The 27,026-nt window shown below is 43.1% G+C and overlaps 2 protein-coding genes across 4 annotated transcripts; one reads left to right on the top strand and one right to left on the bottom strand.

Moving 5' to 3' along the window:
- Positions 1–285: 285 nt before the first annotated feature.
- On the bottom strand, positions 286–22,570 carry micu3b (mitochondrial calcium uptake 3b). Of its 3 annotated transcripts, none has more exons than XM_085288809.1 (15): positions 22,280–22,570; positions 19,190–19,337; positions 16,672–16,703; positions 16,438–16,516; positions 12,123–12,170; positions 11,933–12,015; positions 11,786–11,857; positions 9,887–9,928; positions 7,959–8,054; positions 7,436–7,524; positions 7,038–7,209; positions 4,900–5,008; positions 3,531–3,688; positions 3,010–3,078; positions 286–1,965 (listed from the first exon to the last, which is right to left on the bottom strand). In XM_085288809.1, exons 1-14 carry the CDS (start codon positions 22,544–22,546, stop codon positions 3,010–3,012), a joined length of 1,464 nt encoding a protein of 487 aa, XP_085144935.1. In that variant the 5' UTR covers positions 22,547–22,570; the 3' UTR covers positions 286–1,965. The 3 variants fall into 3 exon arrangements, with proteins under 3 accessions (XP_085144935.1, XP_085144926.1, XP_085144943.1); XM_085288800.1 differs by having other exon boundaries at positions 288–1,968; XM_085288817.1 differs by lacking the exon at positions 7,959–8,054 and having other exon boundaries at positions 289–1,968.
- A 147-nt stretch (positions 22,571–22,717) lies between these two features.
- On the top strand, positions 22,718–25,598 carry fgf20b (fibroblast growth factor 20b). The gene is made up of 3 exons (XM_085288871.1): positions 22,718–23,655; positions 23,889–23,992; positions 24,140–25,598. The coding sequence occupies exons 1-3, from the start codon at positions 23,382–23,384 to the stop codon at positions 24,383–24,385; spliced, it is 624 nt and encodes a 207-aa protein (XP_085144997.1). The 5' UTR covers positions 22,718–23,381; the 3' UTR covers positions 24,386–25,598.
- The last annotated feature ends 1,428 nt before the right edge of the window (positions 25,599–27,026 follow it).

The raw sequence follows: 27,026 nt of genomic DNA, 5'->3' as shown, positions 1-27,026 counted from the left end.
TATAAATATAACTATAATAGAATAAATAATAGAACAATAAGCACTTACAGGTCTTGTGCTCATTCTATGGACTCTCCCCTCGTGTGCCTCACAGTGTTTGGGTACACGGACCAAAATCAATCAAGTCAATCAATCCAGATCATTATGGCTCACTTTTTGACCAGTTTTCAAAAGTATTTATTTTACTAATTAATATATTACACATGTGTATTATTATTATTTGCTATGCACATTATTGAGAGCCCTGTTGTGCAAAGCTTAATTAATTGTGATCATGAATACGTGAGTTTACATGAGAATAGCTGATGTAAGGTTTTATCTGACGATAAAGTGAAAATATCCTTATGAATGTGTGTTACTTTGGGAAGTACAGCCCAGTTAAATGGAGGGAAATTAAACTGATTGAAGAGATGGCGCTGGAGGGCAGCGCAGATGACCTGAAGCTTTCAGTGAAGCCACAACGTGACACAACAGCAGGCGTCGGTTACATTTCCACATGGATTCAGACTAATACACTTGGATAAGTGATGCTCCTCAGCCTGTGGAATGTGGAATTCTTTAATGTTTATAGTCTCTCAACTTGGTGCAGTTCTTTGAAGTTGCTGAAGCACCACTAAACAGACATTTTCAGATGGCACAATATCTGTTTATATGAACTTGATTGCTCACATGAAAGTGAAGGAAAAGTGAAGCCCTCATCAAAACAAGCTGGAATGCAAAGTACAGTTGAATAGCTAAGAATGAATGTGTGATCACTGAAATGACACTACCTTTCATGTAACTTCAGTAAGTGCAGGATTAGAGCTGAATTAATCATTCAAAGATTAAAAAAAGCCCCTGATTAGAGTCTTGAACACCCACACAGCCCCAAGTTCCCAATGATTAATACTGTTAATGATTTGCCTTCAGGTTGAGATTAAAACAGCTAATTTTATCTAGTGTGGTGCTGCCACCAGTCCACTGTAATCACAGAGAGGAGAAAGCAACAGCAGTTTGTTGAGAGGACGCTCGGCCGAGAGCGGTTTATTCGCTTACAGGCGTGAAAACAGTGATCACGTGAGTGACGTGCATGTCGGTGTAACAGTCAAAGCCTGATCTGAAATAAAGAGGCAGCTCAGCTATTCCAATATTTAAACAGAGAGTAGTCTGAAATGCAAACACATTAGTCTGGTTAATATTAAAGCATGTAACTTTTTTTCCCTCAGCACAGCTCTACCCAAAGCATGACATTGCTTAAGAACTCATTACAATAAGTGGAAGTTAAAGGAACAGTACATTTAGTTTCGGTAACTCCATTTATATTAAAGCTCAGGAGTGAAACAAACATATGGCTTTAGCATTTTGCATACGTTTATACAGAGGTCATCCCTGCAAGTGGTGTGAAAGCACTTCTCTGCACCAGCCAAGAAATGATTAACACTGTTAGCTGCCTGTAGTCAAACGGGGGGGAAAGCCACAGTGAGTGTGTTCGGGCCTGCTGCCTCTCTGGAGGATCCTGGAGGGTTTTAGCTGCAGAGCTTTGGGGGCGAGCGAGAGGAGGAGGGGAAGCTGATCTGTTCAGGGGGGCTGCAGAGACCACAAAAGGACCAAGTATGCAGGCATATCAGGCTCAGGACAGAACGAGTGACCAAAAAAAATACTTAAGCATTAATAAGAAAACCCTGATTTTTCTTTTTTAAATTAATAAATAAAAGTCAGCAACAATAAATAGCAAAAGCATATAGTTAGACTTGCAGAGTCCTGTAACGCTGGGTGTTAAGTAGCAGGTCACTGTGTTCATTTGACCGCTTACAACGCCTCTTCCATTTGGCTGACCACATCCTCTTCGTGCCACATCCTGTTTATTTCAAAGCTTCTAAGATAGAGCAATAATGTGCTGCAGTGTGCATTAACCCTTCTGTCGTCGCAGAGAGGAGACGCTGCTGATCCACACTGTAAGACATGCACTGGTGCTGGGACCTGCACCTGCTGACAAAACAGAGAGAAGAGAAAAAAGTAACCATGAAACCAAATCGCATTAAGGGAGCATTAAGACAATTCAGTGTTTCCCTCTGAGGAACAAAAACCTTCTCTTAAAAAAGGTCATGGAGCTCAGTGAAGCAGCAGTCCTGCAAGTATGTAGAGAAGAAAAAAAATCAAGGTCTTTTGAAGTATGATGTAAGTTTAGTAGAGTAAATTTTTAGCACAGGCTCTGTACACCTATTGAGCACAACACTGTGCCCAGCTGCCTAATATCATGTTTGTGCCCCTTTTGCTGCCAAAACATCCCTGACCCATCGAGGCACGGGCTCCACTAGCTGTGGTATCTGGCACCAGGATGTTAGCAACAGATCCTTTCAGTCCTGTAAGTTGAGATGTGGGGAATTTGGAGGCCAAGTCAACACCTCAAACTCATTGTTGTGCTCCTCAAACCATTCCAGCAGACATTACCCACAACCTAACAGTGCCTTCACCAGCTCACCTTATTCCTATAGAAGCATTTCCATACACAACAAACTGTGATGCTCTGTGTATTCTGACACCTTTCTGTCAGAACCAGCATTAAGTTTCCAGCAGTTTGAGCTACATGAGCTCGCCTGTTGGATCGGATCATGCGGGCCAGCCTTCACTCCCCGTTTGCATCAGTCAGCATTGCCTGTCCATGACCCTGCCAGCGGTTCACCACTGTTCCTTCCTTCCTTTAGTTTCTTCCTTCCTTTTCTTCCTTCCTTCCTTCCTTTTTTTTTAAATCAGAGATCAGATTATTATGCCCTCTCCTGCGAGGTTCCTTTGAAACATGTATACAGCTTTAAACTGCACTGCTCACTGCTCATGTATGCAGGCCTAAGCCGGTATCTGGTGGCAGTTGTTCAGGCGTTAATATTACAGTGAAACTTAATGCTGCCGACGAGGACAGCGTGGGCTTCAAACACATCTCCAAAGACTGTGTGCTGTTGTAGTGCAGTTTTTAATTCTTTGTATTTTGTCCCATTCGTCAGTGAACGCTGACACCGTGCAAAAAGCTTTTACCTATTTGCCTGAAAGCTTCTTCTTCATGCAGGATTTGAAAGAGACAAACTTTTCCTCCACTCGGACGCCCTGTGAATTATGTGCGAAAGGGGAAAGAAAGAGAAAGAAAGTCAGTTTGATTTGAAGAGAAGCCACTAGATGGCAGTATAGTGCCATATAAAGCTCAACTCTTTGAGTTGTGTTTCAGTGACAAAATGCAGCAGGAGTGTAATTTAAACATTACTATGTGGTGTATCTAAGGATACTGCAAGCTAAAGAAAAATGGCACAAAATCAGCCTTTACTTAAAGTCAAAATTAAGCAGAACACATGACGATTTTGTTACTAGAAGCTGATCAAGTAGAGGAAATTAGTATCGCTGAATGTAAACATGCATATTTGAGTTCTTAATTAAACCGTATTTTCCTGTTTGACTCTGATTTATGTGCTCACCTTTGAGCCCATTTGCACTGACAGAGAGAGTTAAAGAAAAAAAAAGCAGAAAATAGATCAATAATGCATAAAAGCCCTCAGCTGTCCTACCCCAGCACGGCGGTGCAGCCGGTCCTTCATGACGCCAACAAACTCCCTGTGGCTGAGCTTATTGTCGTGGTCCTCATCGAAGATCCTGAAGACAGTGCTGACTAAGTGGGGGGTCAGTTTGATGCCGGTGGCCACGTACACCGCTCTGGCAAATTCCTCTGCAGATGACACATTATCACATGTGTATTACCAATGTTAACAGTATCAAACATCAGTATCAAGCTTTGGATCCTCGCAATTATGTGGATCATACTTTGATACCATCCACCTAAACATTGCTGCAGTCCTGCCACGCTCCATGATTCCCCGGATCTCCGTCCAACTAAGCATCTGTGCGATATGTCAGACCAAGGACACGAGGCACCCTCAGAAGACCTTATTTATGCCCTGAGTGGCTCCAAGCTGTTTTCGTGGCACCATCACCATATTAGGTTGGTGAATCTAATGCTGTGGTTGGTCAAAGGAGCAATATTATAAATATTAAAGCTCTCTCAACTTTTAAATGAAAGTCAGAGCGGTTAATTTATTCATGAAGAGCACAACTCAGACTGGTGGAGGAATTTACGACACTCTGTGCAACAAATAAATATACTTCTATTTTAATCGAATGGATTTAAGACTCGAGTTCTACACAAAGCATCGAATCACATTTTAAACAGGAGCAGCTAAAGCGCAGGCTGAACACTTCAGTCAAAGTCACCTATGAGTCAAAGGTCATCGAGCCCATCATCTCTGACCAGCCTCACAAAACTGCCTGTAGCTGCATGGGAGCAAATCCCTGCAGGCAGGTAACCTGCTGCACTGGAGGCTGCTTGAGCAGTTGTAATCTGTTAATACACTCACATGTAGATTCAGTGTTCAGGTGTGGATTTACTTTTTCTGGCTCTAGCTAGATGATGGTACCATTTTTTTTCAGATCTGTTAACGGTAATGATGCTAAGGAGACGTTTAAACTCTGCACTTTTTGTCTCTTTTTACAAACATAAAGAAATTGAACATTAGAGTTGGAATAATCATAAACTGTAGTTATATCACAGATTTCGACGTCATGCGACAGACTGGCGACCTGTCCAGGGTGTACCCTGCCTCTCGCCCTGAGACAGCTGGGATAGGCTTCAGTCCTCCCGCAAGCCTGAAAAAGGTTAAGCGGAAGAGAATGGATGGATGGATTTTTCTCGACTTAAAACTCTTCATAATTAGTCCAGGTAGACTACGAAATGGTTGGTCCTTTCTATAGAAGTTTAGAAGTTGTGTTTTTGGTTTTCCCCCATGAGTCAGAGACAGACAACAAGAAGTCAGAGACACAAAATAAAACTAAAATCACTTTAAAAGCACCCTCTGTCCATGCATCCACAATGTGAGACGTTACCTTGCCCAGTTGAGCGGTTGGCAAAGTTGTACATTTGCATGGCGATGGTAAAATCCTCCAGGTTGTTAAGGAATTGGAAGAAGGACCGAAACTCCTCAAAAGTGATTCCCTGCACAGGAATAATAACCAAATAAAAAAGGCAAAGCTTTTATTCACGGACACGATACCGCCGAGACACGTAAAGCAAACAAGACACATGTGTCAACACTCCGGCACCGTGTGCTAAAATTCACACAATGTGTAATCTGCTTTCTTTCATCTGGTGGGGAATCCTTTAGTGTGTGTGGGACCTTGGAGTCATCAGATAGATAACACACCCAAACAGACAAAGTATACATTGCTGGATTTTCCCTGTGCGGTATGGACACGCTGAGCTGTCAGCAGTGGGTGAGGAAGGGGGGGAGGATCGTCGCTTTTGGGAAGAGGTCAGGCCGTTTGCAGACTTTTCTAAAGCAGATTAACCTGATACTTGAATAAACAAAAACAAAAGTGATGAATCCCCAAACATCTCAGGCTTGGCTGATGACTATAACACTGAGCCCATTGATGTCCACTCAACCATCCTGCAGCTACTAGCTGCTTCTCTCGCCGGGGGCCCAGCCAAACAGACAACACACACAGCCGAACAAATGGAGTAATGACTAATCTGTGATGCTTTGCTGTTTTAACAATGTGAGAGCCATAAAATATCTCTCAGCGTAATGATGAGACCCACTTGATTATCAATGGAAATCTAGCAACAGGCTACTCCAGTTGGCTGAGGAGCTGCTGGCACCTTCTCATGCGGGTCAGCGTGCCAAGAGGAAAAACAAATTCAAGCCAAAATGAGGCTGTTTCACTCAACAGCTAATTCACAGAGCGGCATTAAAAGGAAGAGATGGGTGAAATGCTTCCATGTTCATGTAAACCAATATCTTCGCAGACTACTTCGGGATTAAAGCCCCACATCACCACGCGAGGATCCAAACTTTGTCTTTGTAGAAGAATCGTGATTCTACAGAGCATCTAGTGAAAAGTCTGCATAGCTTTTGGAAATCCCCTCCGACTGCTGGAGTGATGCAGTGTTATGACTTTTGCAGTTGTTTTTATTGGGGTTTAGCAATTTTGAAGCTTTGTGTTTTATTCGGGCCACACAGAAGTGGGAATTCTTTCATTTTGGGAATTTAACAGGACGGCCACAATATTTTGTGGCTTCACAAGGTCTTATCTTGTCTGATGTAGTAGTTTGCCAATTAGCAGCAACACATATCTTCCATTTAGGATAGAGAGTATACTGGACTATAGGGGCGATATCATTCCCATGCATATTTAAGTGCAAACTTAGTTGAATTAAACTAACCATCTTCAAGCTAAAGTTTGGCACAAAAAAATGTCAACCCTCTTTTCTTATACTCAGCAGCTAATTACAGTGAAATCCAGTGAAATGCAGAAATTCTGAGCTGCGGCTGCTGCTGCAGAAAAACAAAGTCAATGCACAGTTGCCAAAAACTGCACTTCCCTGTGTGGCCACTTGAGGCTCCAAAAGCAAGCCGACTCATGGGCATCAGGGGGGACAATGTATACAACCTGCTGCAAAAATTATTTGGTCATTATAGCTAAGTCTACAGCAGCCAGGCAATTTAAGAAAACACAAGCAAATAGACAAAATGCTGCAAAAGCACACAAAACACAATGTTTCGGTTTCGGTGTTTTGTTGGCTTTTCATTGCTTTTGCTGGTGTTTTCTCAGGCTGCAGTGCGTTTGACCTCTCAGGGCCACCGTATATTTACCCCTTCATAACAATTGTACTGACTATGACATGCATATAACTCAACTCTTCCAACTAAATGAAGGTTAAAGGTTTTGTGACAGCATGAATAAGACCACGGCCTTTATCATGCTGTATGATGAAGGGCATGGACACATGAATATGGTATTTTATTTTATTTTTTAAAGGTGCAATACTTTAAACTTCGGGTGACATTAGAGTTTTCATTCATACAGGCTATGATGAAAATACAGATGTACTTCTTAAATTCATTGTTAGGAAGTAGGGGGATACTTTGCGAGTATACTGGTGGTATTGGATTATATTATACTGTAGGTTAAACCTCGTTGTTTGAGTAATGTTCAAAGGGAAATTGAAGGTAAAAGCGCACCTTTTCATCTGGTATACTGTGACGCATGTTCTCCAGATACCCGCTAACATCCTCGACATTGGTGTAGCGAAGGAGGACCTGAGCAAAATCTTCCTCGCCGATGGTGGGCATGCCTTTGGAGTAGGAGAGGAACTCTATCTCAAGCACCTCTGTCTGCAGGTTGTCCATGAACCTGAAGGAGGGAGACAGACGGCAGCTGCTGACAGGAAACGCCATCGCCAGAAGCTTGGTACAAAGGAATACTTAACATAGTCAATAACAAAACCACTAACTGTCGGTGGGTTAGTACGGTACGGTATGAAAATGATTAATGGCCGTATAATAGCATCAGATAATGATTTTTTTTTCCAGGGACATCGTCATTAATCACCGAGCAAGCAACGGGTTTCTCGACTCACTTGTAAAAATCCTCAAATTTCAACTCAGCTTTGCCTTTTTTCCCAAAGAAATGCACCAAGAGTGTGGTCTCCGATTTTAAGTCCACGTTCTATGAGAGGGAACAAAAGTTCACAGCATTAACACACAGATTTAGCTACAGACTGCAAAACCACACAATGCAACAAATCCCACTGATTACTGCAACCATTAAAGCAGAAACAAAGTTTCAACAAAACTTCCCATCCAGCTGTCAGGTTCAGCTTTTGAATGTTCCAGATTCAGCTCGACTCAGAATTAATTAATTCTCCTTTTTAACAAACGTGTGCCATGCAACAGAACCATCAGCCATGCCACGCTTCTTCCTGTCGACGCGCCATTTAAAAAATTCACACCACTGATTAGACAGATGCGTAAGTGGAGAGCGCTGTGCTCCCTAACACATTATTGTCAGATTCCAGCAGAAGCATCAGGAAACTGAGGATCATGCACAGCATCGTTTTTGTGATTATTTAGCAAAACAGCTAAAAAAAAGTGCCCGGCTACCTCGGTGAGATCAGAAAACAGAACTTGACTCGTGCCACGTCTGAGAACATCCCACATGCCTCGGGCAGCCACATGCTGACCGTCTTTTTTTAGAACCTGTGGTAGCAATCGAAGCACAGCTGTTAGAAGACATAACACATCTGGTTCGTGTCACCAAGAGAAGGGGAATGGAAGGTGGATGAACAGACTCAGACGGTACACGGCGTTACAGGCGGGAGGATCGAGGAAACAGAGCGAGATAGAGAACTGGGCAGGCATACAAAAAAAAGACAGACAGACAGGTGAGCTGAATACCCACAGAGACAACGGGGACAGACACATGCAGAAACAGCGCGGGGCTGACACCTGCGTATCCGAGAGGCTGATCGGCCCTGACATGAGCCTGCGCTGCAGCGATGCATGCAGCCTCTTGGCAGGGATGTCGAGCCAACGTGGCTAACACATGTCCAAAGCATGCGAGGTGTAAGACCTGGAGGAGGATTCATGCCGGGTCAGCGCTGAAACTGAATCCGACAATATGTCATCGTTTGATGCTACACTGCAAAGTAAATGCAGGCAATCAAACACCTTCCATCTCCAGAACTGTAGTGTTTTTTTGCCCCACGTCACATCCACTGCTCGATGCTTACTGGAAGCCACTCTGCTGTATTTTTCTCAACGAGCTCGGGCGGCTTAGATCTTTGATTAACGGATAATTACCATTATTACAGTTTACACTTCTTCCTTAGCCTTCCCAGCTGCCGCGGAGCGACTACAGCTGCTCCAGAAAACATTTTCTCCTTACTGATGTGCAATAAAAAAAAAGAAAAAAAAGATCACAGGAAACCAGTCTTCTGTTTAGTGAAGAAAAACAAATGTAACTCCCACTTATGAAACAAAAGATGTTGGTCCCCTCTCATTCTCATTGTTTATTATTTCAACCCATCGTTTCTTGAGCCTCAAGGCCTCTCAAGTCCCGACATCACCTCCCTGAAAAACAAAAGTATTGCAAAAACCAACCAGAAGCAGCCAGCTGCTGCTGACACGTGTTCTTAAGTGTGGCTTGCTTCATTTCATAATATTTATTTATCTTATTCAGTTCTTTTTTTCATCTCTCAGGCCCGAGGGAGAAAGCGAGACAGCTGATAAAACAGCTCCTCGTCTACGCCTCAGTGCTTCTTAGCAGAGAGGGAGATGTACGGCATGATCCCGCAGCTAATTACGGAACAGCTCTTTAATGCTGGCCGCTGTTCCCATCTCATCCCATGAAAAGACTCTGAAACACTTGTAATTAGAATATGCTGGGGAAAGCCCAACCGCAGCACTCAAGACGTGCCTGTTATGTCTTATTGAAAAGGTTTGACTTTTGAACTCTGTGCAGGAAAGACACCTACAGTAAAGCAGAGGGAATCAAAACACACAAAAAAGAAAGAAGAAGAAGACACACCTACAGGTAAAGTGTTCAAACAGCGCTCTGAGTTAGCTGCAGGCTCTCCTATGTGTTTGCAGAGCGGCTTTCACAGTGTTTCTGCTGCTCCCGTCTGACTGGCATCTTCATGGTCAAACCCATCTCTAAAGGTAACCTGAGCCTAAATACCACTCCTCAAGAAACTGTAAAAATAAAACATGTGGGTCCGAGCAAAAGCGGTGTCAGTCTTCAGGTAAGAGCTTTTTGAAGTGAAATCTCTTGCCCAACACTGACAAAAGGCGAGTACATAAATCATCTGAGCTGCACCCCTCCTGCTTTTGCCACACACACAAATATGAGATAATTCTAAAGCACAGAGTGAGGTATTTCGGATTTCACTGAATGTGAAGTGAGGTTATCTCGGACAAATACGGGTGGTGTCAGCCCCTCAGAAACATGTATATTTCCTATGATAACTCAGGTTAAGGAGACCACATTCCAGAAAGCGTGCAAGAAGAGGCACCGTTTACAGGCTACATACGCTGCGAGCCTGGGATTTGTGATTTCCGTAAAGCTGCAGGCTCTGAAATGCAAAAGAAAAAAGACGACAGGTGAATTAGTGCAGAGCTTATAATTCACAATGTATTTTAAAACAGGAAGACAGCTGGAAAAGACATCAAGTCGAGACAGCGTATCTGACAATGGTCCCAAATTACTGTTAAGCCTTATAAACGCATGCACAGCCAGCCCATCCTGATCTAGAGAATCCATTCTAATGATCTTTTTGATAGTTATACGGGCGCAATTTTAATTCAAGGCCGTCCAGAGATGCTAACGTTTGTCCCAGCAGAATAAGCTCCTCTATGCTGCGTTCTTATGAGATAAGACCTCAAAGAGTCGCTCTTATCGCTCTATTGAGCTCGCCCTGTTTACATCCACCTGCATGCAGTGTAAGACAACTCCAAAAAGATGAAAGCCTTAGGCATGTTTTACCCTGTATGACCACCGTCACCTCTGTGCAGCGAGTTTTCTCTCTAGGATTACTGCAAGTGTCTCAAGCGAGCACAGACCCACACAGTCTGATCTGACCTCAATGTTGAGATTCAGACTGATGTCTTTAAATCTGCATTACTTCTTTTCTTTTTTTGGCACTAATGCGGGAAACAGAGCAGGCAGTAAACATGCCGTCTCACCAGCTTATTAAGTTCATATGAGAAGAAGACTGACAACATTTCATTGGAGGTTTCTGAATGTAAATCAATCATTCATTCTCCTTTCAGCTCTGATTTTGGCCTCCACCACCTCCTCAGGGACAATATGGCTCTTTAGCTGCAAACTATGTTCTGCTCTAAGGGGGCAGCATTCGTTGGATTTCTAAAAGCTCTTTTTTTCTTAGTTGGAAACAGTTAAAAAGAAGCTGTTGTAGCCCATAAAAAATAGCTAAATATATAAAAATTATGTTTTGTTTCAGCTCTGTCAGTTCACACCAATTCCCAGTTTGTGGTCAAAGCGCGAAAATGCACTGAATAATGAAGGAATGAAAACTGCAGTTCCTCAACGGCCATATGAGGTCATTAACAGTAAACTCCCTGTTAAAATGGCCAACTTAAGTAATGCTAGCAACACTTTTCTAGTGTTGCAACTCAAACCGGTGGCTGCTGTTTGTTGCTATACTTGTTTGGCATTCAGTTTTATCTCTACCGTTAGCGTATAACTCTCCAGCTCATTATCGTGTTCAGTTTAAATAAAAATAGCTTAGCTTGAGGCAAATTAGTGGTGGCATCTATCGTTTCCTCAGAACAGCTTTTGTGACACACTGAATTACCACCTTGTTGCATGTTGTTGCCATAGATTGTATGTCAGAGAGAGATGTCAAAAATGTGACTTCACCCACTGGCTAAGTCCTTCAAAGTGGGCTTCAGTGTGGAGCCAGAAATGAGCACATCTTGAATACTGAGCTATTAGTTTAGTTCACTAGCACCTCAAGGCCCTTTATATTGTAAGGTAAAGACACTACATTAATAGAGAAAAAACTGCAACAATCAGATTACTACCCCAACCACCAACATGAGTAAGTATTCTGTGACAGCGGGAAGGAAAAACTCCCTTTTAACAGGAAGAGACCTCAGTCGGAAACACACTCAGGGAGGGGCTGCCATCTGGGCTGATGATTTGCAAGATATCAATAGACTGTGTCCAGTGTGTGCACAGAGACAGGAAAAGGTGTTAAATTAACCCCACAGCAAGCCTCATTGCTTTTCTGATAAGCGCATAAAAAAACAGATCCAGACCTCCAATAGTTCCTATATGATAAGTTGCAAACTTTGTCACAGTGTTGCTTGTGCAGACGGCATGCAGCATGCTTTTCAGGCCTTTTCTGGTGAATCCAGGCTGATGAAAAAAACCATTAGAGCCACTAAAAAAGGATTTAAGCTCATACTTGCTGGTCCTGTCTTTGCATATCTTCAGTAATGTCTTTTCTGTCCTTCTTCTTACGGAAAATTTCTTCCAGCTAGGATAGAACATACCATATATTAAACATCAAATCCATGTGATTAAATCTGATAAATAATGGTGATTTCCATACCACCAAGAACTCCCTTTTGTCCACCATTTCATTTCCATCTGCGTCAAACATGTTGAAAGCAATCCTGAAGCCTGCATGGGGCTCTAGAAGCAAACACAATGGATTTACGTCAGACAGGCGTCTTTATATTGCTTTTTTAAAATATAAATTTTAAAGATAACAGAGTAAATCAGTTCAAAGGTATGCTGACTTGTTAAAATGCAGAGCAGGAAGAGGTACTCTGTATAACTGATGACACCTAGAACAAAGACAAAAAAAAGAAAAGAGTCAAAACAAGAAACAAAAACCTAAATGTTCCTTTTCACCCTCAAAATGGCATCAAATGACTTAACCAGGTAGCTCAAGGTGTTTGCAGATGTTCAAAGTCATGATGCCGAGATGAACAATCCATCCAAAGAAACAGAGCACGCCTTCAGACACAGGTAATCTCCTCGTGCTTGGCGATAACATCTTAAAAGGTGCCTTTTACTTCATGCTTGGTGTTCCCCTCACACAAACACCAACTTTACAACTGAGCTGACCTATCTGGACACAAACCCAAACAAATTTAAGGCCCGTGGCTTTCTGATCGTGTTTGGGTAACAAGGTGTAATACATTCTCGAGTGATCTGTCACTGATTGAGAATAGCCGATTTGGGCTTTGTGTCGCATCCTTCAGCCCCCTTTGTTGTGTGACACGGTAAAGAGAAGAGTAAGTGTCAGGAGACATCTCAACCAACTAAGGAGGCTTCTCCCTCCTGCCTCTGAAAGCATTCCCAAGCTTTTGTTTGCTCAGGAAGATCGAGAATCGAGGTAAGATAGTTCTGGGTGACTGCTCTGGATGTTATGGGAAAAGAATTCAGGTACGAGGTTTGCTGCAGGGAGATATCTTCAGAAAGAGGAACACTCGAGGAATAAAACCCAACTAGTCAGGAAAGATTTAGTTATTACCGTCTTATGCTTCTCCTTGGAGCTGGAAGCATTTTGCAAATGCACAAACTAAGGTGGGAGAAGATCATCAGTTGTGCATGGGATCAGCCATAAAATCATCGAAAAATATTCTAAAACAAAGCACCCAGCTCTCTCAGTTTGGCAGGTATGACCCTATAATGACAACAGATCTCTACCTTCAAAGCTTTTAAAGCTTAAACAGCTTGAAGACAGGGAAAAAAACTTTTAAGATTCCTGCCATGTCTCACCAATACCACACACCTTCACTCGTGGAGGGAGACCCCCCTTCTCCCTTCAAGCTCAGCCTCTGAGCTCAAGTAGATGTTGTTAGACAATACAAAGAATTCCACAAAAACACTTCATACAGAGTGGCAGTCCCGGAGATGTAATCCAATGCCATTCTTAGGCTTCATCATGTCCGTGGTGATCAGGGGGGTGGCCAGTGGGACATGTCTCGACACAGCTGGTTTCAAACAGCTCCCTCATTCTCAAAAGCAACGCTTTGTTCACAGATCAATCTAGTCCTTTTTTCACTGACAAAGCTGCAACGTTTAACAGCAGGATTAAAAGCTCCAAATCCCAGCATTGGCACTTAGCTAAAGCAACACAGGAGGAGAGCAGAACAGTGAGATCTGATGCTCCACTGCCACGTCTGACCTGCTGCGCTCAGAGTTTGAAGGCCCAGGTGGAAACATTAAAAGGGGACTTTGAGTCACACCGACAACTTCAGTTGGGCTTCGTGTGATCTCACGAAGACCTCAGGTTTGCGGCAGTTTCACAGTCTGCTGTTTTCAGCACATATAGGCTAAAGACGTGCAGAGTGCAGTGTTCATGTGTACGGTTTACGGGCCTCAGGAGCCTGCACGGTGCACACGGTGAAGACTGGGAAGTCACAATGTTGCCGAGTGCAAAGTGACAGATTTCAGTTGAGCTGTCAATGTAAAAACTTAGCACATAAATTCGATAATTTATGCCACCAACAAGAAATCACTACACTTGAGTAGGTGACACCAGAACATTTTAAAAGCTCTAACCTTCTTCATGTTTTAGCTTTTTAATTGTGCATGGTATAATGAGCATAGTGGCTCATAGTGTAGTGGTTTACAAGTGAAGGATCCCACTGTGTGTTTTGCATACTGTAATTAAAAGTAGAGGGCGATCATGGCTCAAGTGTTGGGAGTTCGCCTTGTAATCGGAAGGTTGCCGGTTCGAGCCCCGGCTCGGTCGTTGTGTCCTTGGGCAACACACTTCACCGCCTACTGGTGTTGGCCAGAAGGGCCGATGGCGCGATATGGCAGCCTCGCTTCTGTCAGTCTGCCCCAGGGCAGCTGTGGCTACAACTGTAGCTTGCCTCCACCAGTGTGTGAATGTGTGTGTGGATGACTGGATGTGTAGAGTGCTTTGGGGTCCCTAGGGGACTAGTAAAAGCGCTCTACAAATACAGGTCATTTACCAAAACTTAGGGAAAATCTGTCTTGGTTGCCTTTTCTCCTTCGTATTTGTGACGCTCTGTCTGAAATGTAATACATTCTTCAGCAACCTGTCCTTTCTTTATATTTTATGAGCAAAATGGGAATATTTATTGAAACGTGCAAACATACAGGGAAATATAGTATAAAAGGCGAAAAGAGAGTTTGTACAATTCTAACGAGCTTAAAAGTGAATATTTGTATGATCACCTTTATTCTTCAGTGCAGACTGAACTCTCTTAGGCAGCTTTCTTTTCAATTCTTTAAGTAGTCTTCAGGAAGAGCTCTGAAACATTCAAAGCTCTTCTTTGGATGTCGGCTACCTTCTGTTCCAGGCTCTGTAAAGATGGTCCCACACTGCTTCAATAATGTTGCAGTCCGGGCTCCGGGGAGGCCAGTCCGTCACTGATAGTGTGTTTGTCTATCCAGGTATGGTTTTACTGTGTTGGGAGTATCCCCAGTGTGTCTTTTGTCCTGTCTTACTCCCCTCACATCCAACCAGTCAGCAGATGGCTGCCCCTCCCTGAGTCTGGTTCTGCTGGAGTTAAAAGGGAGTTTTTCCTTCCCACTGTCACCAAGTGCTTGCTGATAGGCCATCATAGGTTGTTTTGACAAGATTCCCAACACCACTGGCTGAAAGCACCTCAAACCATGACAGGGCCTCCACCGTGTTTTACAGTTGGCTGTAGACATTTACTGTTGTACCTCTCTCTCTCCAAAACATTCAAATCAGTCCAGTTCTTGTGTCATTCGGCATACGTACGTCAGCCTTTTGTCCCCGTTTCCCTTCCTTAAGAACGGCTTCTTGACAGCCACTGAGACCATTTCTGATGAGGTTTCAGTGAACAGTAGATGGATCAGCTAAAGGGTCAGATGCATTTCTCAGGTTTTGTCTCAGTTTATTAAAGACATGACTTTTCACATACTAATCAACTGCTGAAGTTAGTTTTTAAGCCTGGGTATTTTTTCATCCACTTCTCAAGTTTCCTTTTATTTTATGGATACAATGCGCACCATGCCAAAATCTTCCAAGTTTTCAGCTAATAAAGGCGCCCAGTGTCCAAAGAAAAACACGAAAGAGAACTGTTGCTCATGACCACTTTAAAAAAAACAAAATTAGAAGAAAGTCTGGCTCCTTGGAAGCAAAATATAAAGAAATAACCTGTGGATCAAGACTTTGGCAAAGTACTGTATATTTACTTGTATATATATAAAACCTTATATATACATGACCTCTCTGCATTGAATCATGTTGTTAATCTCTGGCTCACTTCCACAGCATGTTTTATATCCTGTTTTCTTTCTCTCACCCCAACCAATCACAGCAGATGGCCCCGCCCCTCCCTGAGCCTGGTTCTGTTGGAGGTTTCTTCCTGTTAAAAGAGTTTTTCCTTCCCACTGTCGCCTAAGTGCTTGCTCATAGGGAGTCAAACAATTGTTGGGTTTCTCCTCTGCATATATTATTGTAGAGTCTACCTTACAATACAAAGCGCCTTGGAGTGACCGTTGTTGTGATTTGGTGCTGTATAAATAAAACTGAATTAAATTGAACCAAACAAATAATTTATGTACTTGTGTTTTTTGGAGGTTGGGTCTGTGACCCAGCATTTTTCTGTTATTTTGTATTTTCTTTGCTTATATATTGAGATAACGTTAAGTTCTAGTATTATATTAGTTTGACTTGAGTTTTAGTCTCTTCTATGTCGCCAGATTTATGAATCTTTTCCTAACATTTGTAGCATTTTTAAGTGCTTTTTTTTTTCAAGGATGCTTGTCACAGGCTGCTTACAGTCATAATTATGTAATTTATGAGCTTCCAATAACTTCACCTTTGAAGCATTTTACTACAGACACAAACAAGCCTTGTTGTGTGTACTGTACCATCAATGAGCCATTCCTTCAAGAAAAGGTTATCTAAAAATATATCTATGACATGTTAGCAGACTGATGGAAAGATAAGATAGAAACTACGACCCACGCTTTCTGCTCCAGATTGGCACATGGACAACAGAGCACGCACTGAACGAGACATGGGAGGGCCTTAAAAAATAAAATCTCACAAAGGATTTATGTGTACAGCAGGAACACAGAGAGTGGGTTCTTTACCTCGTTCACGGATATTTCTAAACAAATTAGATGATCCTTTCCAAACAGGTGGGGTATCAGCCAGCATCTTGTCTAATTCCTGCGAGAACAGAAGAAAATCCCTGATCTCACATTCATTTCTTAGCCCTTCAGTGTGATGTATTTGCTGGTGTTACAGTAATTTGAGAGGATTTTACACAGATAAGGAGGCTCTGTGAAGCAGCATCAAGGGCTACAAATGACGGGAAAACTCACCTTTTTCGTAAGGGACTTGCAGACTCTCCTACCTAAACGAAACAAGGCCAACAGTTAGTTGAGTCAAAAGTACAGGACTGGGAAGCACGAGTGAAAACAAATGTTTACAGGGACAGAAATATACGCTGTGTGTTTCCATGAGCACATTCCAGGGGCCAATAAAGCAGAAGATAAGCAGAACACATCATAAAAACACCTGACTGGGAAACTGTGTCGATAACATTGACATTAACCCTCCACCGACACATTTTAAAGCCTCTGTCTGGAATAACGATCCTGCAGATCTTATGTATGGCAGCACTGAACAGAAAAGCATGGCTTTATTACAGCCACACAATTAACACTAAGCAGCTTCACAACAATAACAAATAGCGTGCCACTACCTTTCTGCCTCCTGTTTACCTTCATCATTAGATGCAGCGATAGAGGCCACACACCTGATGTTACAATCAATCACAGTAAGTCAAGACTGCCTTATCATTACATTTATGGTATCCGTGCTAAGTTGTTTGGTCTCTGTGGGTCCCTGTGACTTTGTTACCACATAAATGAGCCATAAAAGTAAGGTTGCTGGTAAAGATGTCTATCTTTATGCAGGTGTTATGACTGAAAGCACTTAGAGCTGTGTCTAATTGTCCGATGATACTTCGCAGGCCCTCAGCAACAAGGATATTCCGGAAAACAACACCCTGGGGGGTTTTTTTTTTGTTGCTTTTTTTAAAACTGCTATTAAATCATTGCGTAACTGAAAACAATCGGATGAAGGAGTGGAGATTTATCTGGTAACATGACGGACATGTAATTAAGCAAATGGCAGCTGACAAAAGCAGTTAATTCATTCGCAGAACAACAAAGCTCACGGAGGCCATGCGGCATCTGCTGTGTTTGTGAAGTAAATGGTAGACCAGGTCCTCGTGCACGGATGACAGAGACATCTTTAAATAAATCAAAGTCAGATAAATCTTTAATACAACAAATGTAATCTCACCAGAAGCATTATCGCCTGCTTTTAGGATGCCACTGAACTCAAGAGCCTGCGTTTCACTGTAAAATTAGCATCCCAGTAAATGATAAGGACTTGTCCCCACCCTGTCTTTGTGATCAGCCAAGGAGAAAAAAAAGATGCTGAATTCAAAACTCCATATTTTACACACATCCTGCAGTCTTAACCAGAGAAACTAAATGAGATTCCTTTGCCGAAGTTCCTGACTCCTGAAAAGTCTGATTTCTGGAATGGCACTTTCCGATATGAACCCCTGCGAGACACAATACAGCATAGTTACAGGTGCTAAATGTTGGTCCAACCCTAACCTGAGGCTCCAGGTAGCAGTCAATTGCCACTAAAAGCTATATTAGTATGAAAATAATTAACAAGATTATTGATAAAGGTGGAACGCAAAACCGTGAGATAAAGAGACGACAGTCAAGTAAAGTGTTACGTCCCTCTGCAGCCCAAACTGTCCTCGCACTGATGATGGTGGACTGTTTGGGTGTTGCATGGGCTTAATTAAACACCTGATGAGGTGTGGGTGGAAGCATGCTGGGTTGGCTTGGGAGGATACACCATTTCTTGCTGTCCATCATGCTCTCCTGGATGTGTATTCAAGAGGCTCTGAGGACTCAAAAATGTTGGCTGAATAACGTGAATTAAAAAGCTAAAATATTTCAGCCAACTTAAATGTGCTTCAAGGGCCTGTAACCGTGAACAGTTTTCATAACAGGAAGGTACAATTTCGTGTGGCTTTGTTAAGTATACTAAAGTTATTTTACAAAAGAAGAAAAAGAAAAACAGCTGATTCTTCCATGGAATGAGCACCCGCGCCCTAGATTTGAACCTGGTATGTCTGATTATTTTATAAAATGCTTGTTTATTATAAACAAGGCACAGCAGATGGCCCCGCCCCTCCCTGAGCCTGGTTCTGCTGAAGGTTTCTTCCTGTTAAAAGGGAGTTTTTCCTTCCCACTGTCACCAAAGTGCTTGCTCACAGGGGGTCGTGTGATTGTTGGGGTTTTCTCTGTTTGCTTTGATTTATTTTAGGGTCTTTACCTTAAAATATAAAGAGGTTTAATTGATTTTATATAGATAAAATAAGCTGAATTGAATTTTACATTGTGGCTTTATTTACTGAGCTGTAAGAAAAGAACCAAAACTCAATTTTACCATTTATTTCAATGTGCTAAAGCAATACACATAGGTGAACTGAAAAAAGGTTTTTTACTGTCAGTTTCTTGTTCTAAGGTCTCCAAAGGTCCTATTGGCTCAATAAAGGGCAAAGATTTAAAAGCAGTTTATGAATTGTTTGACCGTGTAGTGAAAAAAAGGAGGAAAACACACTCTTTATAGCCCCAAAGGCCACAGTGAAATCTTCAAGCTAATCCTGGCATTTTATAAAGTAGAATAAGTAAGAGATTAATTGACTGGCTAACCATTTGACCCGAGCACCAACACTCATTCCTTCATTCCTTTCAAAGCACATGTGGCACTGTGTTGTGAGCTGGCTGTCAGGAGCTGACTCACTCTTTGGTTCGCTCAGAGTGACCGACTCGATGAAGTTCAGCGGAGTCATGTAGAGCTGTCCCTCGTACTCCACCGAACTGAACAGACGAAATCTGTTTTCATAGGAGGACATGTAGGCATCTCCATCATCCAGACCGTAGGTCCTTGTCTGCAAGCACACACAGACACACATGCGCCATGAAATACTGCAAATCATATCAGTGATTACAGTGTCTGAAAGATGCTTCTTATGAAATCCATGGAAGCTTTTTCTGTCACGAAAAGCCTCGCTCACATGGCACAACAAAGAAGCCCATGCTTTAATTCGGTAATGGGGCGCATGTTATGTCAGCCTTATTTTTCATCCCTGCACAGCAGATAATGTCCCTACAACTGCTCAAACCCAGGCAGATCAGAAGGCCGGACTGGTGAAGACAGAGTGGATCTCTCTGTCAGGTGGCACACCGCCAGGTCCACTGGGCACAGAGCAAACACCCGGGGAATGCGTGCCCCCCTCTGCTTAACCATTAAACCCCCTCTAACCACCCCCGCCTCTCATCAAATATCAGCATGTCCGCCAAACTCTGGTGTCCAGTTTCCTGTGTCCCTGGATCCCCCCTTTATGTGGACACCAGTTGAGCTTACCTCCCTCCTAGCCACAGATATCAAAGAAGCAATCTTTTCGCTGCGTGGAGCCAAGCGAGCACATCACACATGGTTTACGAGTTTGTTTACATCCCCCAATGATCTGTAAAAACCTTGTTAGCATTGTCGACACATTTCTGCGGTGCTGTGTAATAGGACACAATGCACACAGGTTAAACAATTAGAACCAGGCTGCAAAAGTCTGTGTATGAAGCTTATAATTGGTGCTGAAAAGAATGGGTATAAACAGGGGGAGACCTGAATCAGAAACATTTAAAAATCTGCTGAAGTGACAGCAATTACTTGTTTCTTTGGATTTTAATTTATCTATTTATTTATTTTTTGCAGTTGTCCTCTTTGTCTAAATGCTACTAAATACTGTATACTTTCCAGTGTGTTTTAATCCTTTAAAGCCAATATTTGATACATGAATTTGGGGGTTTTTAGATTTCTACATCATCAGTGTGACTCCCCCTGATGTAGCAAATATGACACAAATTAAAACTCATACATGCAAATTAATATTTAATTTTTTTATCAGAAGGTTCACAAAAAGGATTTAATTTTCTGGCAATTACTTCATGTTTTAAAGAAGCTTTAAAGAATTAAAATGACTCCTTTGTGTGTTGTTCTGGTTTACAGCTGCTCAGATGCCATGAATTGTCCTTGCTTTTTGAAAGAAGGCAATGTTGCGCCTGAAAAGCAAAATCACCACAAAGGTTTCATTTACAAAGAAAACATAATATTTTAAAATAACATCCAGTCCTGTTTAGATAAGATGATCACTTACTGGCCACTTTATTAGATACACCTGTCCAAGTTCTTTTAAACACAAATATCTTATCAGCCAATCACATGGAAGCAACTCAATGCATTTAAGCACATAGATGCAGTGAAGAAAACCTGATGGAGTCGAAACTGACCACCAGAATGGGGAAGAAATGTGATTTTTTTTTAAGTGACTTTGAACATGGCATGGTTTTTAATGCCAGATTGGGATTTTCTCACACAGCCGTCTCTAGGGTTTACAGCGAGTGGTCTAAAAAAGAGAAAATATCCAGTGAGCAGCAATTCTCTGGGCAAAAATGCCATGTTGATGCCAGAGGTCAGGGGAGAATGGCCAGATTGCTTCAGGCTGATAGGAAGGCAACAGTAACTCAACACAACCAAGGTATGCTGAAGAGCATCTCTGAATGCACAACACGTCTAAGTTTGAAACAGATGGGCTACAGCAGCAGAAGAACAGAGGCTATAATTCACACCAGCTCACCAAAACTGAACAAGAGAAGGTTGGGGAAAAAGACTCCTAGTCTAATGAGTCTCAATTTCTCAAGAGACATTTGGATAGTAGGGCCACAATTTGGCAGAAACAACATGAAAGCATGATCCATCCTGCCTTGTATCGACAGTTTAGGCTGGTGGTGGTGTGTGATGGTGCAGGGCATATTTTCTTGGCACTCTTGGGGCTTGTTAGTAACAACTAAGTATCATTTAAACACTATAGCCTACCTGAGTATTGTATCGATTATACTCATCCCCTTATTATCACAGTCTTGACCTCTTGAACATGACAGTGAGTTCACTGCACTCAAATGGCCTCCACAGTCACCGGATCTCAGTCAAACAGAGCACCTTTGGGATGTGCTGATACAGGAGACTCCTATCGTGGAAGTGAAGCCGACACATCAGCAGCAACTATGTGATGCTGTCAAGTCAACATTGACCAGAACCTCAGAAGAGTGTTTCCACCACCTTGTTGCATTTATGAAACGAAGAATTAAAGCAGCTGTGAAGGTAAAAGAGTGAAACCTGGTAATAGGACGGTGCATCTGACAAACTGATCCGTGAGAGTATAGATAGAGGAAGTATACTGCAGTATATATCGTCATACTACAAGTCATTCAGACCACTTACAAAATGCTAAAATAGTAAATTATAGAAAAGTATTTTAGAAAACACCACACAGAACAAATTCTGATATTAACAAATACACTGCAGCACAGTATCTGGTTACAAATGCAGTCAGGTGTTCCTCTTATGTTGTCCACCACTTAAATCTACACAGCAGTGCGTACACAACATTAAATGTTCAGTCTTGGCCCATAGGCTGTAAGCCAATCAGGCAAAACCTTCAGTCATGGTGGCCACGCGATCTGGGACGCCTTTTGACCACTTTTTTTTTTGCCATTTCAGCACCAAAGGTCGCGGATAGCTCCTTATGGTAACGACATATAATTATAACTGTCACTTCACGTGCACGAGGCTGTCTTGGTGATCACGTGCTGGGGTTCAGGTTGCTGCTGTTCATTGAAGATAAACTGAGAGTATTTTTAATTTCTTTCCTCTGTGTGTGTGTGTGTGTGTGTGTGTGTGTGTGTGTGTGTGTGTGTGTGTGTGTGTGTGTGTGTGTGTTGGAGTGAGCTGAATGTTGTCGCCATACAGCAGCCGCTGCTTACTTTATCGTACCTTATCGGTGGCGGAAACTGATGGCAGCGCCAGATGCATGAGTCGAGCCTCGACGTGGCTCTTCAGTCCGGGGCGCCTACCGACGTGCGAGCGGCAGGAGTAATAATAGTAATAGTAATAATAAGCGGCGCCGGCTGTGATGCTCGCTCCCGCTGCGATAAGTTTCTGCGCTTTAGTCGCCTTTGAGGGTGTTTGAGGCGGTTTCTGCGCCGTGAACGTCTCTGCTTTGGAGCTGAATGAAACGATAAGCCTGCGCAGTGCAGCCATGGCTGTTTACACTATGGTGTCGTAACCGATATCACGCGCACACACAGACAGAGAGAGAGGGAGAGCAGGGGAGCTCGAGCCGTCTGCTACTCGCGAGCTCGCGAGAAATGCCGTGGGTATTTCAAGTAGCTCGTGGATTAAAGAACGTCAAATTTGTAGGAGTGAAAGAACTGCTGGGGGGGAAACTACACGTAGAGTTATATCTCGTGTTAAAGGTGATGTAAAGTGGTTTATAGTTTATCTTTGCTATTTTTGGTTTTATTTTAAGTGATGCGCGCTCAGTTTAAGCCACCAGCCCACCAACAACTCTCTTTCTCTCTCACTGAGATAAGAGGGGGAAAAGGCCCTGTAAGGGCACGTCTAATCTGACAGCCCCGCCCACTACGAGTCCTGTGGTTTTGCACCTGCCTCTGAGCACAAAACCTCCAGGAGCTCCTTTTACCTGCACTGCAGCGTTCAACGAGCCCCTTACTTACTGAAACCTCCGCCACGGCACAACAGAGGCGCGAGCATCTACTGTGGACAGGTATGCAACATGCGGGCTGTCTGACCAGCAACTGCAGCCCACCTCCAACTGATGAAGAAGGCGCACCTTAAAAAAAACAACCCAACAACAACCCGGAGAAGTCTGTGCAGCCAGTAGCTGAGATTTTCTGAGTGTTTGATGTCAGGGGAAACGAACCCGAGGCTGTGACTGCCACACGGGGACATGTGCTAAGTAACACAGGAGGAGAAGGGACGTAAACATGCAATAAGTGGCAGCCAGGTAGCCTACTACGCAAGAGCGCTCCCTCCGGACCTCCTCTCTGAACTTTACCCGCTGAGCTCGGACGCGATGGCTGCTGCTGGTGGTGGTGCTGCCACTCTGGGAGAAGTTGGAGGCGTCTGGCACGGCATCGACGGTGTCGCACAAGTCGGCTCTCATTTCTTCCTCACGGAGAGCCAGACGCGGCTGGAAGAGCACCTCGTACCTGGGGACAGATTCTCGGATTTAACGCACCTCAAAGGAATTCTCAGGAGGAGGCAGTTGTACTGCAGAACTGGATTTCATCTGGAAATACTTCCGGATGGCACAGTGCAAGGCACGAGGAAGGACCACAGCCGTTTTGGTAAATACTAAGATCATTTTTTTCAAAATATAATTCCACTTGCAGAAAAGTAGTTGAGATTAAACAAATGAGAGGAAGAACGAAAACGCGCCAACAATGGTATTAGAACAGACAGGTTTCGATCTGATTCTGATTATTTACAAATATTAATTGTGGTAATGAACTGAGTTTCTTTGATCGTATTCTTTTATCTCTGCCAGGCTTTACAGAACAACTGTGTTATTCTCCTGCAGGTATTTTGGAATTCATAAGCCTGGCTGTTGGATTGATAAGCATTAAAGGGGTGGACAGTGGACTCTATCTGGGGATGAACAACAAAGGAGAGCTGTATGGCTCTGTAAGTATCATTTCTCTTGTTCCTGTTGCCCAAATCTTTATTTCTCAATTTTTTCCCCTGCGAAAGACTTTTTCATTCCTCTATAATTAATAATCCTAATGAATAACTGGGATGTGTGTTTCTGTTTCCCCCCACATCATGTTGCAGAAGGAGCTCACGGCTGATTGTGTCTTCAGGGAGCAGTTTGAGGAGAACTGGTACAACACGTATTCATCCAACCGCTACAAGCACGGAGACAAAGGGACGCGTTACTTTGTGGCATTAAATAAAGATGGGACACCAAGGGATGGGACTAAATCCAGGCGGCACCAGAAATTTACACACTTCTTGCCCAGGCCTGTGGACCCTGAGCGCGTGCCAGAGCTGTACAGGGATATCCTGGGACACAGCTGAGAGCTGGAGGCCTGGTCCAGATCAGGAATAGATGCTTAAAAAGCCTTGGCAGGCAGTCCTGGGAGCAGAAAGGAAGAAGGAGGGACGCAGGCGGGGATGTGACCGGTCGCAAGCTGGTGAACAGCAGCCCGACCAGCGGGGATAAAGGCATCGGAGAAGGGGGTGGGGGGCCTCTTGTAGGAATGCACGGGCCATCATCTCTCAGCAGCCAGGAGGACAGGCTAGAATGTCTGCACGCTCTGCATGAGGGCGTCATTTGTTTCCACAAAAGTACCTGCGTGGATTAGGAGACAAATAAGAAGCAGGGCTGAACGGTTGTGGAGTATCTCCTCAGTTGGACAGAGATGCCAGCTGGTGTGGAGTCTGTGGGAATCTGTGACATTACAAGATGGTACTACAGTGTCACTCAGAGAGACGTAGCTTGATCAGAAGGACTTTGAAGGAATACAGATTTTTCTTTAATCTCACCTGTCTTTAGACCTGTTTAAAAAAACAAAGTGTAAAAGCTTATTTATTCATTTTAGATACACATATTTATGCTATATATTTATTTATTTGAGAATATATTTTTACAGCTAGAATTGTAACGATAATATAGAAAACAAAAGCCCACTAGAAACTGTACTATAGAAAAACTGACACACTGAACTGAACTGTCATTTATTCAGCTAGTACTAATGACTAAAAAATTATAAAAAAAAAACAATAGCAAATTCTTTGAAAAGATTCCCACATCTGGCATGCATTTTATCATAATGTGATTACTGTGAATTTTTTTTTTTTTTTTTTTTTTGACACGGCAACTGACACGGGGGTATTTAAATAAAAAAAAAAAAAAAAAGTGTGCTTTACTGGTTAACTTTGCCTCTGAACAGTTTAAACCTGCTTATGAGATCAATGTTGTCTTTCTTTATGGATGCCATTACGCCTGGAGACGAATCATAGACCTGATGGATGCATAAAACTTCAAAGCTTCCCTCCCGAACGCTCCAAACGTAGAGGACATGATCGAAGCCAAATAAAATCTGACCTTTAGCTCGGGTCCTGCCACTTTAGCAGCTGCATAAAAAGAAGAGGTCAGGGCGATAAGGATTAAGAAAGTCCTGCTCACCATTTGAGATTTGTAGCCTTGTTGTCATGTCCTATTAAAGAATGTCCAGGTGGCCAAGACATCTTTAAGAAATTGTAGTCTCTCTTTCTCTCTTTTTTTTCTCAATATGTCTTTATGTTCAAAATATTAATTGCACATGAACATCAAAATAAAACTACATTGCAGTATCTCTTATCTGTACACAGTTTCCTCCATGGTTGGGATCAGATCTGTGTTGAAGCATGAAAGATCAGTCTGTGAACTGTGTGTGTGAGTGTGTGAGCCAGTGGGGTTGTCTTGATATGGATAGTCAACCCTGCTGCCAACTCTCTCCTGTCTACAGAGTGATACTGTGGGACTTTCCCACCTGCACACCTTGAACATCAACTGCTGTCGATTAATGACAGCATCCAGGAGTGGATTATATATCCTGCACGCACGTGGACATCCCCCTGTCCATCCAGTAAACGCACGCAGGCCTATTCCAGCATGTCTTTCTTTAGACACTCAGTTTTCAAACAGGGCTTTGTTCCTGTCTTGTTCCATGTTTTCCAGAGTTTGTCCGTGACTTTGACCTGGAGCTTTTTGCTGTTTTTGTTCCCGACATCTCCAACAATACTAATGTTTCAGTGCAGGCTTTGTCGCCATTGCCTTTGTAGGCACGAAAAGCAGACTTTGTCCAATCTAAGCGCGTAAGCCCTCCCTTTTCACATTTTGAAGGTCATCTCTTTAAACATGCTGGAAATCCTGACTTGTGATACCTGATGCCCAGAAGTGCTCTTTGGCACTTGTTAAACTGGTGGGGTTTTTTGGAGTCAACTTGGCCCCTTTAGACAGATGCTTTTGTTCCCCCCGTTCCTCCTCCTCCTCCAGGTGGTCCACGACTCCTTGCTGAAAACACTTAAACCCCTTCGTCCACACCCACTCTGGAGGGCCGTCTGCCATGCTTAATGGATGCTCCACCGACTTTCATCGCGTCCTCAGCAGCGGCCTTAAAGAGCCCTCGGGAGGGAAAAGCAAATCAAGTTTGTGTGAATGTGTGGGTATGGCATGAGTCCACTGGCAGGTGTGGAAGTCAGTGATCTTCCTCATCTATCTTCACAGTCCAGTCAGGCAGCGCAGGTGTTCCCTCAGCACTCCAGCTCTCACACTCTGATCTCAGGCCTGCTGTTTGTCAGCTGGGAACATGACTTAGCAGCAGCAGCAGAAGGAGGAGGAGGGTGTAAATATAGCCGGCTTTGTTGTCTGCCCCCAATTATCAGAGAGCATAATTTCTATATTTAGAAGGCTGCATTGGGGAAGACAGGGGAGGTGCCGAGAAGCTCACCTGTTGCTTTAAAGCTGTGGCCACTTCTAAGACTGTGTTTGCACAGGGATGGTGCCTGCAGCTTTGTGTCATTGCAATCCTGCAACTATTGATTTCAGGCTCTTTGTTGTTTGTTTATTCCTTAGTAAATTGCTGTGCGCACAAATTATTAGCTGCATGTGTGTTTATGGGCATTACAGCAGAAGTGTAAGTATAGCGTTATCCACTTGATACTTTTAGGCTTT

Source organism: Mchenga conophoros, linkage group LG2, assembly GCF_057382185.1.
Source record: "Mchenga conophoros isolate Kocher_MC1m ecotype Shallow Benthic linkage group LG2, M_conophoros_male_GT1.1, whole genome shotgun sequence".
Classification (NCBI taxonomy): Eukaryota; Metazoa; Chordata; class Actinopteri; order Cichliformes; family Cichlidae; genus Mchenga; species Mchenga conophoros.
The sequence above is the reverse complement of the archived record's forward strand: the minus strand, read 5'-3'. Positions and strand labels throughout refer to the sequence as shown.

Bases quoted from the DNA above. Each gene is read 5' to 3' on its own strand.
- fgf20b (XM_085288871.1), top strand. From the start codon at position 23,382: ATGGCTGCTGCTGGTGGTGGTGCTGCCACTCTGGGAGAAGTTGGAGGC. The intron at 23,656-23,888 runs GTAAATACTAAG...ATTCTCCTGCAG, and splicing joins GAAGGACCACAGCCGTTTTG to GTATTTTGGAATTCATAAGC. The intron at 23,993-24,139 runs GTAAGTATCATT...ATCATGTTGCAG, and splicing joins AAGGAGAGCTGTATGGCTCT to AAGGAGCTCACGGCTGATTG.
- micu3b (XM_085288809.1), bottom strand. From the start codon at position 22,546: ATGGCTGCACTGCGCAGGCTTATCGTTTCATTCAGCTCCAAAGCAGAG. The intron at 8,055-9,886 runs GTATGTAGCCTG...TTGCTACCACAG, and splicing joins ACAAATCCCAGGCTCGCAGC to GTTCTAAAAAAAGACGGTCA. The intron at 5,009-7,037 runs GTGCGCTTTTAC...ATTCCTGTGCAG, and splicing joins ACAGTATACCAGATGAAAAG to GGAATCACTTTTGAGGAGTT.